We start from the raw sequence: 13,991 nt of genomic DNA, 5'->3' as shown, positions 1-13,991 counted from the left end.
ACATTGTACAGCACGCATACAACGCAGGGAATTCCTAAAGCAAAGGTTTTTGCAGTGGAAAGGACCCTTTTCAACTCAAAACCTATGCTTACCACAATGCAGAAATCCTTACACTATGGCTCAAGGGGATGTGTGCATTGCCGCAGGGCATCTTACAGTGTGGCAGCCCAGGGAGAAAGCAGAACAGAGCCACATTTCAGAAAATATGGCACTAATCTGCTCTTGCATTCACGCAACGCAGCAACTTTACTCGCTGAACTCGATTGCGTTACTTTACGATAAATCTGTACATTAAGCTGCAGTTATCCGTCACCCTCTGTATTCAAAATGGCCATAAAGAATCACATATCACGTGGATAAAAAGAATTCTCTGTTACACATGTGCTTTACCCCCCCAGTCACCACCAGCACTGTGACTGGTTTACTTGTTTGAACTTTACAAAGACTAGTCCAAAGTACATTTTGTACATTTTTCTGTAAACTTGAACTTTTACAGATTTTCACACTACCCTCTCCTTTCTTCACCCTTCTTATCAAGAGCTGGTTAATGTCGACATAGGTAATAATAACATGTAGATCGATTCCTAGTGCATTGTTTCTTGTTGAGATTCTTTCTAATAAAATAAAAAATAAAAAGGCATGCATTTAGATCCATATAGCATTATTGATTTAAGCAGGGATGGAAACAACACATGACTGCCTGACATGTTATTCTTATATTTTGGGTCTTCAGGAGCTGTGCTACCTGTGTATGCAACGTGCTCAGAGGAACATCCCGGTTTACTTTCAGGAAGAAAGACGAAAAAAGGAGGAAGATGAAGACCGCATATTGCAGCATTATCAATACATAAAGGACCACGAAGCCTTACAGCAGGCCCAGGTATGTTTATGGAAACGGGTTAAGCATCACTATAGCCTTATAGCCCGCCGTAGCGGGCTATACCGGCTATTAAAGGCCCCTGAATCGTTACAGGCCCGAGCCGAAGGCGAGGGACTTTAACGAAACAGCGGGACTTTAATAGCCGGTATAGCCCTGCTACGAAGGGCTATAAGGCTATTAGAACATTCTGCCACTAGAGGGCAGAATGTTCTAACAAATTAAACAAAGGGTTCTCGAAGCTCGAGGGGATATAAATCCCCTCGAACTTCGAGAAGCCTTTGTAGAACATTGGAATGTTGCTCTGCGGGCCTTTACCGGCCGTAGAAGCAGGGAGCACTCCATTGTCTGCAATGGAGCGCCCAACATTCCAATGTTCTAATACGGTTTAGAATCCAAGCAACATACTGCCAGGTGTTAGGGGAGAAAATGAAGCCATTTTGAGGTTTTCTGTACTCATGGCCAGGATATATTTGCCAACCGTTGTCCCCGAGGTTTCTCTACTCAAGGCCAGGGTATCACGCCCATCCTTTGGCTCCATGGCAGAGAAAGAGCCTGCATCACCACAATGAGAAAAAACACTTTTCTTCTAAAGGGCATCTGATCAAGTATTTTATTGAGTCTCTTGTTATTGATGTCTCATCATATATTAAATAAGATTAAATCATTTTACATGTTGGAGCAAAGCTGGGCGAGTATATTTTGTGGGTAAAAAAATGTTAAAAGACCAAATTAGCATCATTTTCTAACCTTAATTCTTCACGTTGGGTCGTGTTTAATGTTTTCAGATGCTTTTGCCTCACAGTGTATGCCGACAATGAATGTTACCTCCATGTCATGTGAGTTTTACTCAACAAAACCCTGATGCTATGTTCTCACTGTCTGCGGTCAGTAGCTGTCTGTCTTCTGCCAACTAGATAGGCTGGCTGTTTCACTGATGCTCTTCATTCATAGACAACTTATCTCTAGATTTAAAGCAGCAGGGAAGCAGGAACTCCTATCCCCTTTACAATGCTGTGTATTCAAAGTTTCACTGTTCTGAAAAGGGTGGCTAAGGAATGGTGAGTAATGATCTAAAAAGAAAACAGAATTTTTTTTGACAGACTACTGTGCCAAAAACATGCACATGTAGTTGGTCAGAAAATGATGTAACAGATTTAGAAAATTAGAAACCGGGAAAGAACCTCATTACAATTGAAGGGGACACCTAAAGTGAGGTGCAAATGTTTTAACGATCTCAACACGGAGGGGCAGATTTACAAGCCCCTTGCGCCACTTTTGTGTAATTTTCCCATATTAAAAGTGACGCAAAAGTGGCACAAGGGCCTTGTAAATCTGCCCCGGAGTGTAAATAAAATGTAGTTGCTGTCTCTAGAGGAGTACGATTCTGGCTCAGTGGCCTACATTTGCATGAGTGATCTATTCAGCTGTTTTTTTCTAAATTATTTTAAAAGTGATCTTTATTTCGCTGTCAACGAGGAAGATATGCCGTTGGCAATTAATATAAATACGAATTAAGGAATCACTACTTTTTTACTTCCAAGGGAGCATTGTGTACTTGAGCTCGAGTTAAAGATTTAACTCCCAAAAAAGTTGCCTAATGTTAAAGATGTTGTCAGCCCAAGAAACAACTTAAGAAGTAGGTAAACAGCTTTGAGTGTCGCGGATTGATTGCACCCTAAAATGTACCATTCATAATTAGACGAGTATATCGCAAGATGCACTTGTCTGCGGCCAAGGAAAGGGACTCGTAATAGTTGTTGCTGATGTCACATAAATGGGCATAGCTCTGAAGGAGCATTATCCCAAACTCTCTATACATACTGTTAAAACCCCCTTTCAAAGACATTGACTGCAGACCCACCAGACCTTACAAATAATTGACCAGTCTCATATCTCATTAATCTCAGTAAATGTCTGGAAATAGAAGTGACAAAGCAACCTCAAGAACACTGTAATATTCTATCTTCAATGGACATAAGTTGGGTTTTATATCCAAAAGGGGGACTGCAAATAACTGACAGGACTCCTTGGCAACCTTGATATAAACAAACCACACTGATACTGTTTGACCTTTCTGTGGCTTTTCACTCTGCAGTCCACAACTTTCATAGACTTGAAGGGATTGGCGCCCATGACTTTCTTAGAGTTGACGGAATGGGCAGGACTAAATGACACTGCCTTAAAACCAGTTCACTCTTTCCCCACTGACTACATTCAACAGGTGCACATTGGGTCTTACATTTCATATTGTGTATGGCAATATGTTGTTTGTGTACCTAAATGGCTTTTTCTTGTCACCACTGCTGTTCAACCTCTCCAAGGCTCCCGCTGGCAATTTGCAAGAGCAATACTAGGTATGCTTTCAAATGTACTTACATGATACCCAGAGTATTTACCAGTTGAATAATATTTTGGGTACTCAACCTAACATTTCTAAACGCCCTTGGGTGAATGCAGGTAATAACCATATTATTTTCTAGCTGGAGACTATCTTGTATACACTTCTACACCTACCGTTGGACGATGGAGTACTTCCACAGGCTATACGGTGCAAAGACCAAGCCTCTCCTCTTGGGGGCACCATGCCCACATCTCTGCCATCTGAGAGGCCTGAAAGTCCTGGTTCACTCCAGTTAATTCCCCAGAAAATATGAAACGAGACTCATTTTTTATGTAGTTCTCTTTGCTTTAAAAGAGTGATATTCCTTGCAGCACAAGACTATACACTCTGGGATTATCTGAACCCTTATTTAGAAAAGATTCCAACCACTTGCATTTTAGGAAACTCCTGTAAACTGAACCGTTGAGGTTATTTTGACAAAGTTACTGTCGTTCAATAAGCATTGATGGAATCAAGAAAAAATAAAAAGTGAATCATTGCATTTTCTGTGTGGTTGAACCAAAAATGTTGTTTGGCTGTGTCCTCCAGTAGTAAGGACTGGGGTGAGGAAATAGATGAGGAGGTAATGTTGCTTTACTTTTTGATGGCTTCCATTGCTCTGATTCCCTCTTCCTTGCCCAATCCTTACATTTTGCCTTCGCCCCCTTGGTGTCTATCTCAGTTGTCAGTTTTAGTAGATATTGGGGAACATGGAAAATCTGCTTCCCCGCATTAGGAGGGGCTGTAGCAAAGGAGGAATATTTTAAAATGTGTTTCAGCTGCAAATTGTGGATGTTGTGGAGATGAGAAGCTGATTACCTTCAGTAGGAAAGACTGTGAGGATGAAGTAGAATTGGAGTAATGAAGTTTACCAGCATTCTTCTATCAAATAGATGCATTCAAATGCACAATGCCTGACCCTCTTAGATACACAGAAGCAAGCAATTTATCTTCAAATGCTCCTGGCACAGATTGTATTTCAGTTGGCATGGGAACTTACACTGACCTCAGACGTCCATCTCTAAGATATCCTACACGCTGTCTGCGATAGACAGACTTTGCTTTTACACAAAACGCTATTTGATATATTTTCAAGATGGCAGTCATATTGTGTATAGATGCAATGTAGCAGCCATCTTGGAAGGATACCGCTATTCGGTTTTCTATTGCTGATGCCGTTTTAAAAGTATCCAGCATTGGCAAAGACAATAACAATGGGCAGAGGAGGAGGGGAGAGAAACAGAGCAGGGGCGAGATAGTCCAACACCATGGCAGAGTAGTGATTGGTGTCGGAGGGAGCTGGCAATTCATGATGAGGGAGGGTGTGAAGGGAAGGGATCAGGGAGCGAGGGAAAAAGCTTGAGCACATGCTCAAGAAATAGAGAGAGAAGAAGGAAGGAGAAGGACATGCCCTTCCATAGAGTGGGAAATCGTAGATAGGCAGAAAAAATAGTTCCCTCACATTAGCAGCGGAAGGTTGCAGCTCCTCCAATCAAAAACCTGGGTAAAGCTGAAGTGCTCCAAGGGCAGGACAAGCATAAGAAAAAGGAGTAAAGCTATGGAATTAGAAGAAGGGAAGGGGTTTGATTGGACAATCAAACCATCCAGTTATAGCGATGAGCTCACCCAAAGCCCACTCTGTGTCACATTGCACAAAGTGCTGTGTGTGACAGATGACTGAAGCTGTCCATTGCAACAATGCAGAAAGAATTTGATGGGGAAACTGATTGCAACTTTCAATAGAAATGTATAACTGTAAAGTTGAATTTTACTTCACACCTTTTTTACATTCCACATATTTTATTTAAACATGTTTGCAATTTGAGGTACATGTGTTCACCTCAGGACCTGGATCCACGCTACGTAACTTCCTCCAATAAATCCAAATAAGGTTTTAGCTCTCTGACTGTGTCAAGGTTCGACCACTTTGGTGAAATCCCCAGGTATTGAAAGCTGTAAAGAGGACTTAATTATAAAAGCCCCATTTCAGATAAATGCCTGTTTAGTCGCATGCAAAAGTAAAACAACATCTTGGCGCCCTGTGTGCTCTTGGTCACACCATAGCACTTTCCATCTCCAATTCGATTTTAAAGTTTGCAAATATGTGTTTAATGCTTTTCTGTCACCAAGGAATATGTTTAAAAATGTTATCATGATCACAGTTGCCCTGGGGGCGGCTACCCAGAACATACTTGCACACTGGTGATCTTCCCAACCTCCACCGCACTCTGGGTGGCTACAGAGACTCTGGATGGTGCTGGGTATGGAGAAATTGACACTCACTCTGGCGGGGAGGGGATCCGAGTTTCCTGAGCTCTGGCGCCCTTTCCTAACGTTGCTTGTAACAGAGTTCAGAGAGCTGACCTGCCCTAGATACTTACGGCTATTGCGCCAAGCGGACACGCAAATACCACAAGAGGGTTCTTCACGCAAAATTCGTGGACTCCGATAAACCTCGTTGTGCCCCACATTTTCCTATCTCCTTCCTGTTATGGGTGGTTTGGCTTACGAGAGGGGGGGAGGGGGTGGAGGGTGGGAATGTTGGGTTTTTCCTTTTCTTCCCCTCTTTTTTTCCCTCTTCTTAATGCAATGCTGTGCTTGGCACTGTTCACTATTTGCTGTGACGGACCCGCTCCATGCCTTTACTAATGTAATAACAATTATTGCGACACTTGTCTGTACTGAAATGATTCTGTGAGCTGAGGGTCATGTTTACGATTTTGCGGTCTGTTCTGAAATCAATAAAAAAAAGATTTAAACCATCAAAATGTTATCATATATAAATAGTTCTAAATAGCCATTTGTGACTTTTTCACTTTTTTGATTTCGTGTTAGATGAAATCTTTGGCCAACAAAGAACACAGCCAGAAAATTGCTGCTTTTAATCTTGGAGTCTCCGAAGCCATTAGAAACCAGAAATGTGAAAGATCGACAGTATTCCAGGTACAGTTGTTGTCTTATTCATTAGGAATGCATTTGTGTCTGCATAAAATACATGATTTGGTGTTCTACTTTGACTTTATCGTTTTCTCGAAGCGAGTATCTAGAATGTAAATTTAAAGACATTAAGCAGGGAAAGAAGTGATGTTCTTATTGCAGTTCCCTATTAAAGAAACATGGCTAGATTTAGTTTCAAATAGAACACTTTTATTCATTTATTTTATTTGACAGAGCTTTATATAGTTGAAGGACAGAATGCTGCACGATGTCAAACATTCACCCCAGTACTGAGATCTGGACCTAAATCAATCGTTTTTTTGCTCCCCACATGCCACTCTAGTTCATACGCAGCCATATGCAAATCAATCTTGACCCTGATCCCCATGGGAACAGTTCAGCCCGGACTGCCAGGCCAGGTCCTCCCTGGACTGGAAAAAGCATCCTGGGACTGGTTTCGGGGCATCACCCCTCATCAGCCAGGCTAGCTTGAATCCAGTGGCATGGAGAGCGCGGGACCCATCTGGGTGTATTTTAGATCTAGTTTTAGTCACATTAGTAATACAGTATCACAGAATTTTCAAAACCAATAGTTTCTATGAGTGAGGCACAGACTTGTTTTGTGAAATATTAGTGGGCAATGGCATGCGCGGAAATTCCCCTTCTTTGTTCCTCTATGCTCTTCAATATGCCTTTCGCACAAATCCGCCTTGAATCACAGTTGACACCAACTTTAGAAAGACCCTCGGCAGTCGTTGCAGATATGGTCATATCTGTATGGAATCTAAATTACGTTCTTACCTGTTTGTACAGCTCTGATATACAAAGTCAGACTGTGCAAAGAAGCCTTCACTGCAAAAGACCCCTGTGATCACAAGCCAGGACCATTACCAAGTACTAAATTCACACCCCAAATTGCAAAAAATGCTTGGAGTTGTGTCATTTGATTATGTGTGAGGGGAGAACTTAAACCATAGCGTTCAGCTTACCTCGACGCTCCTCCAGCGGAGGCCAGGCTGCCTACCTACTAACTACTTTGTGGTGATCTTCAAGTCTTCAGTGCATCCATCAGTGCATTGGGTCTGTTGAAAGCGAAGCAACATACTGAGTAGGTGTTCTATTTGGCCCCAATCAACATGTTTATTTTCTCTTAATTAAACTCATTAAACAGTAGTTTGTTTCAGTAAAACAAAAGGAAAGACAGCCTCGAATGCTCAGGATTTTGTTTCCCTTTTGCATCAAGTGATTGTGTTTTTTGCCTGTTTGGGACCGCCGCGCTGTGCATGGTGAGCCTGGGAAGGGAAGTCCAATGACAGTGGCTGCCACTTTGACCAGGTGGCTCTGTATCGGATGCTCTGCAGGGTCAAGGGTTTCTGCTAGTGGAGCCAGATTACGCTCCACTAGTGGAAACCTGGCATTTCCACCACCACTAAATGATACAGGGGAGACACAAGGTTGGTGATCGTACCATCAACCCTTTTTTTCCAGATGCCCCTTAGCCTTCAACCACTAAATGCCCACTATATTCTGGCTACATATCTCTTTAGATGGGGAAGTATCTTCTCGCAGAATCTATGCACCAGACTTATCTGTCTTCCATCTGTCAGAACGTTCGAAAGATGTTGATAACAGAAATGGGAACAAAAGGACGGATTACGATGACAGACAGACTTGAGTCTGCCCGCCATCAATGCGGGGACTGTGACCGCCTGCCTGTAAGGTGGCGGTCCCGCACCCCGATACAATGCGACCGCCACCGTGGCGGTTGCATCCTGCAAGTTTAACATTGCGGCGGGCTATGCTGGCTGCAGCACCCTCTGCAATGCTAAACAAGCATTTTGTGTGCTTCCCTATACCACGTGGCAGGCACCACGTGGTGCCTGCCACCTGGTGCAGATAAATGTACGGGGTACCAATGGTATCCCCCAGTGCACAACCACCTTCCCCAACACAAGGGGGGCCCACAACAGGCCCCCGAATGCAAACCCCGCCAGTCTTTCCATGGCGGTTTCACCCCTATGGAAAGGCTGCCGTGAACTAACATTGTAATTTGGCGGACGGTGGCCATCGCCACCATTTTACACATACTTGGTGGGTCCACCAGGCAATCGGAACAATTGACTGTGGCGGACCCGTGGCAGACAGACTTTGAGTCCGTCAGCACACCGCCCGCCATCGTGATATGGCGGGCGGAGAAGTGCTTCGAGATGCCAGTTTCACCGCCATCGTTATCAGCCCCAAATTCTTTTCCTGTAAACCAGCGTCCATTTTCCTGATTGTTCTGCCTTTCAATTTGCAAGCAAGATTAATCCTGGTCTTCCCAATGTAGAGGCAGAACTGTGGTATGGACCTCATATTAGAGGTTGTTTTAAAAAGATTTTACCAAACAACACTGAAAACTAGTCGTCAACCCTTGAAGGTGCCTTCCCACTATTGTAGCGATACACCTGGAAATCCCTTGCTGCTTGAGCAGCGACAAAAGTAAATAATTTAACTGGTTTTACTACATATTCTATTGTGTGCTACAATTTTAGTTGGTAGTTTGATGTCATGTACCTCTCTTGGCGATTCCTATAAGGCACCTTAACATCTGTGTGTAAGAGCCGTACCCTAACCCTCAAATGCAAAGTCCACCCACTACAGCTCTCACCATTATTAGGATAGCACAACAGTAAGAGAGCCATATTTACAGTAAGGAAAGAATGTTTCTATTAGTCTTTAGGAGCACAGTGATTGTGGTCATTAACAAGGTAAGTTAGGGACTTTTGAATACATTGGTATTTGTTAGCAGTTTTTATGGAACATGGTTGGCAGTGGTCATGGACAAGGTAATTTGGGCATTTTTGATGGCAGTGGTGTTTGACAATGGGTTTTATGGAACATGATTGGCAAGGTCCATTGACATTTTACAAAAGGAAGCATTATTGGAAGAGGTGGCAAAAACAGATATAGGGTTGGAATTATGTACTGTGTTTTTTTTAAACAACTTTGGGCCAGATTTAAAGTTTCGCGGACAGGGAACTCCATCACATCTACAGTGGTCAAGTAACCAGTCAGTGACTCGCTCCCAGAAATAGTCTACTCAGTTATGAATGCTCCGTATTATTCACTCCGTCGTCTCATTGATTGATGTGCATCTGTATCAGAAGTAGTGAGTGATCCAGCCTCAGATTACGAATCTGTGGCTGACTGTGACGAATGAATTTGCATTTCCATTGCTGCTAAATCGTTGGTTAGGAAGAGAACTCTTGTAAGACTTTAGTGAAGTGTGTGTAAATGTTTATTAGTGGTCTTCATACTGTCAAGATCCAGCAATACATTTTCACAGCGAGCATTGGGTGTTTCCCCAGGAGGCTGGAAGGGTGGGGGTCGGTTTGCAGTGGTGCTGCAATATCAACCCCGTTTTGCAAAAGCAGCAGTGCTTCACACTTGCACCGGGGGATGGTCCGACAAAAGTGCCTGGGCTCCTAATCTGGCCCTGGTGTAAGCTGCCATAAATTGAAAAATGACACTTTGCAAATGGTGCCTTCTACCCTCGACATTTGATTACCATTCCATGCTTTGGAATCCCTGCAGCAGTTGCACAGCATTTGTGATTTATCTTGCGAGTTGCAAAGGCGAAGGAATGCCAATGTGCTTTCCATTTCTCCTTGGAACTCTCATTGGTCCGTAGAGTCTGCATTCCGAATAGCACTGCATCTGTTTTCATCGCTACTTGGTCCTTGTTTGGCAAATGCACAATTCCATTACGCATAAGGCCCAGCATTTCCACTGAGAGAGCCTTGTCTCAATAGAAGACCTTGCAGTGCTTTTTGAAGTACAGTTGGCATTCTAGATGCCAAGGCTTTGTGTTGCAATGCATGTCAATGAAAACTCAAAGCTTCCAATGAAATCCTCAACACTGTTGAGTTCCGAGTGGTGGTAAATTTAGAATCCATCCTCGGCAAACCAAACCTTTGCCTTGCCTGCAGCTTGATATGCATTGTAAGTCAAGATGGTCCTGGAGATTCACATAGTAGGGTGAGGTTCTCATGGCAGTAAAGGTCAGCAAGCCTGCGGAGTCACAAAAGGGAACTCGGAAAAGCAAATGTCCTTTGGTTAGCATTGACCTACATTAAGCCCATTCCAGTGTTCATGTTTAGAGCTAACAAACCAATAGTCATGCTGCCATTCCCTTTCTCCTGTTTCACATTATATTATTAGAAGTGCAAAATATAAAACTAAGTAAACATTCTGAGAACATTCAAATAGAGTTGCCATCCTAGTTCTGTCCTTCAAGCTCCATGTTAAAATCACAGTTAAAGTTTTCGACACTACAGCGCCAGGGTCTGATATTTGTGACCAATTGTGAATTTCAAATTGTTGAGAGCCTAAAAGGGTCACCTCCTACTTTTTTGGGAGTCACAATTGTATGTATCAGTGCTTTTCTGACCACAGTACTAGTCGCAGAAAATTGATCAGATACTGAGAGAGGTGTGATCCCAGATACTGGGATAGGTGTAGCACAGTGGGTAGAGTGGCTGACTCCGAAGCGCGGGGCTCACAGTTCGATTGCTCGTGGCAGCTCAGCTCAGCTCAGCATCATGTGACTCTGGGCAATAGCTCACTTAGTCTCCCCAACGGTCCCCAAGCGCCTTCAAACCTTAAGGGGTGATATGTCCACGCTTTACAAATAGGAATTGATTAACATCCAGTTTGGGGGTCGATTTCGAGGTCGCTCGGAAAGGCTCCCAATGGTTCGTCCAATTCTTATTTGGAACCCACCATTCCGATCGACTCGGACACTTTTCCAAACGCCGGATTACGATGGTTGGAAACCGTTTAGAATTTCGGACTCGTTCCGAATGGCATTCGGAGTAACCGAGTCGGTCGGAGCCGAATCGTAGAGGTCTACGGACCGCGTTTCCGACTGAGCGATTAAGATGTCAGCTTTGGATAGGTCTTTCCGAATCGGTTGTTCCAACACGGATCAGCTGTCGGAATCCAACTTTGGGGGCCCATAGCAGGCCTTCTTTTACCCTGGGCCCACCAAATGGGGCCGGTGGGGGTACACATCGGACCCTTCTTTCCAACCATGCACAGTGTGGGAGTCACAATGGGGTGCCTGCCACAGGGTGCACAATTTTCACCACCCACCCAGTTTTTCAATGAGAGCCTGTGTAGTCGGTCGGAACAAAGGCTCCCATTGAAGTCAATGCGAGTCTGACCGAACGATGTTCGGAAGCATTGTAATTGATCTGTCTGACTTGCAGAACCTGATTCGGTCGGGAAAGATTCAGAAACAGATTCGGTCGGAAGAGTTTCCGAACGACATCGTAATCGACCCCTTGGTGTGGTATCAGATAGAGTGGAACCTATCCAACAGAGATAGCTTCCCTTTTAATAATAGTTTTTGGCGGCCTCTGAGGAGGGGACAGTGTCCAGGGGACTCCTTTTTGCCCCCACCCACCTTTCCCTTTAATTGCTTCCTATCAAGTCAATATGCTTTGTTTTTTTAAGCAACAACTGGTGCTTGAGGGGCAATAGTCTCCTTTTAAAACCAAACATTGACAATACTGAGAATGTGAACACTACCATTTGTAGAGAGATGTAAAATGCAACTTGACTTGCCTCTATTCATGAGGTAGGAGGTTTTGTGTTTTCTACTCACTGTTTGCAACCTGCCCAATGATACATCAGGTCTTTGACGCTTAAACTTGTAGGAGTGGTAATCAATGATCTTGTGAGGGATTTCCACCAATGCCAAATAATGCTCTATAAAATGTCATTAACATAATTATTAAATGACCTACAACTTGGAAACAAAGCCTTTGCCCCTCTTTCAATTTTGCATATTTTTCCATATGGATTCTCTTATAAATTTGATTAACTTTTAGGGGGACCAAACAAATTTGTTTGTTTATACCATAAGGAAAAATTCTCATAACATGAGCCAACTTGCTGCAGAAAAGCACCTTACACACTTGTTGCAAGTCTTTTGGGTAGAAGGATGAGAGAGTAGTCGACCTGAATCCTAGGATAGATTTCACTGTGATGCTTGTAAATAAAATGCATGTGAGTAAACTTGAGTAAAAATTTCAAGTTCATGTAAACCACTTTTGTCCAAAGCCTTTAGTGATAAAGCTCTAGAGTATAAAACTCAGGTAAGTCATTCGGCGAGTTTGCAACATGAGCGAACTTAAGCAGAAAGTAGTGGAAAGGTGCAAATTTGGATGTGGTACAAAATCATTCAAAGCGAGCCTCGTGTAGTTATAAAACATTGCAAATAAAATAAGAGTGCAGTGCCTTTATTGGGCAATGAAAGCGCCCTTTGCCTCATTTTGGCAAGCATCATTACGTGGCCAGGTGGCTTCACTGAATCCTACTAGATCAGAGAAATGCCCTGCTATGCATTGGCAAAGCCTTACTTGCTGACCACAAGTAATGATGACTTAACCTGCTATGCTTTGGGGCTTATTAGAATATTTAAACTGGACATAATTAAATAGACGACCTTTATGGTTAGGCATGGCTCATACAGAAAAGTATATGGCCACGTCTACAGGGCTGGCGTTCAGGGAACATATACTGTATCAGGACACATTGCTAGTTTCAGACAGTTCTGCTGTAAAACAGATTTGACTGAGCATGTCAAATTCAGAAATGTAGATGACCACCACTATGAGCTTCCTTGCATGTATAATGTGATATTTGCTCATTAAAATATCCCCTTTTCTTTCAGAATTCATTCATTCTTCTGAAAAGGCCACTCACTCCTCCAGCGTTCCTGAAGCAGGAGAAATATCTAAAAACCCTCAATAGGGATGTGGAGTGGAGAAAGAATAGAGAGGCGAAGATGAAGCAAGACAAGGAGATTCTTGACCGTCTGGAGCAGGTGCAGCTGGCTGAAGAGTAAGTCTGACCATCATCTCTTCCTGGGATGTTCCTAGATGTGCCAGGTTGAGGTTTCCTTGCAAAATGCACCACTGTGTCCCATACTGATGCACAGATACCATAGATGTTGCACAGACCTATAGCAGGCTGAACATAGGTCCAAGGTGGCGATTGGAGCCACTTCTTCATCAGAGTCTGACCTTGTACATTGTGTGTTGAGGGTCCATTGGGCCTACATATCTCTCCATGAGCGAGACATCTGAGATGGTGCCGGGGCCTCTGGGGTAGAGCTAGTCCATTCGTGGGAACTATGGGATGGATTCCAAGATACCCCAAAGGAATCGGCTAATTTACTCACCAAATTGGAATGATTAATTACGGGTGGGAGACCCACTTGTTTGGTATAGCAGACTCGTGCTTTAGATTGCTTCACTCATGCGCAGAAAGTCAGGGAATTAACTCCACCAAAGGGGAACGGAACAGAGGCTAGTTTGTGAAAAAAGTCTTCTGCAGCAACTATTTTAAATTAATCCAGTGTAACGAGTTGCATAGTAAATACGTCACATGTATGTATTATATAGAACTAATCCACAGAGATCTGAAGCCTGGGCTTGAGACAGATACCCACAGCCTGCCTTATTTTATGTGTTTTGGAAATGTCCATGTATTCCATTCTGCTAGCGAGATGCAACGGTGGAATTGCAAAGGGATACATGTATGCATGATTTCTGTTCTATGGAAATAGGCTACTAGGATTAATTCAAAGGTAGAAGGAAACTAAGCAGATTTAGGCCGCCGATGCGTCACTTTTAATATGGGACGAACTAACGCCCACATGGATCAAGGGATTTTGGAGTCGCAAACGGTGCGAATCGGAAAATTTGCCCGTTTGCGATTCCAAAATCACTTTTTGGGATGCAT

At 43.3% G+C, this 13,991-nt stretch overlaps 1 protein-coding gene across 3 annotated transcripts in view; it reads left to right on the top strand.

Annotated features, from left to right (window-relative positions):
• CCDC81 (coiled-coil domain containing 81) overlaps window positions 1-13,991 on the top strand; it is a 241,687-nt gene that overhangs the window by 176,509 nt on the left and 51,187 nt on the right. For all 3 annotated transcript variants that reach the window (XM_078658440.1, XM_078658441.1, XM_078658439.1), the window contains exons 9-11: window positions 734-880; window positions 6,096-6,203; window positions 12,919-13,088. In XM_078658440.1, the coding sequence (XP_078514566.1) occupies window positions 734-880; window positions 6,096-6,203; window positions 12,919-13,088 (425 nt within the window). The remainder of the gene's footprint in view (window positions 1-733; window positions 881-6,095; window positions 6,204-12,918; window positions 13,089-13,991) is intronic.

The sequence above is a fragment of the Lissotriton helveticus genome, chromosome 8, assembly GCF_964261635.1.
Source record: "Lissotriton helveticus chromosome 8, aLisHel1.1, whole genome shotgun sequence".
Lineage (NCBI taxonomy): Eukaryota > Metazoa > Chordata > Amphibia > Caudata > Salamandridae > Lissotriton > Lissotriton helveticus.
The sequence above is the reverse complement of the archived record's forward strand: the minus strand, read 5'-3'. Positions and strand labels throughout refer to the sequence as shown.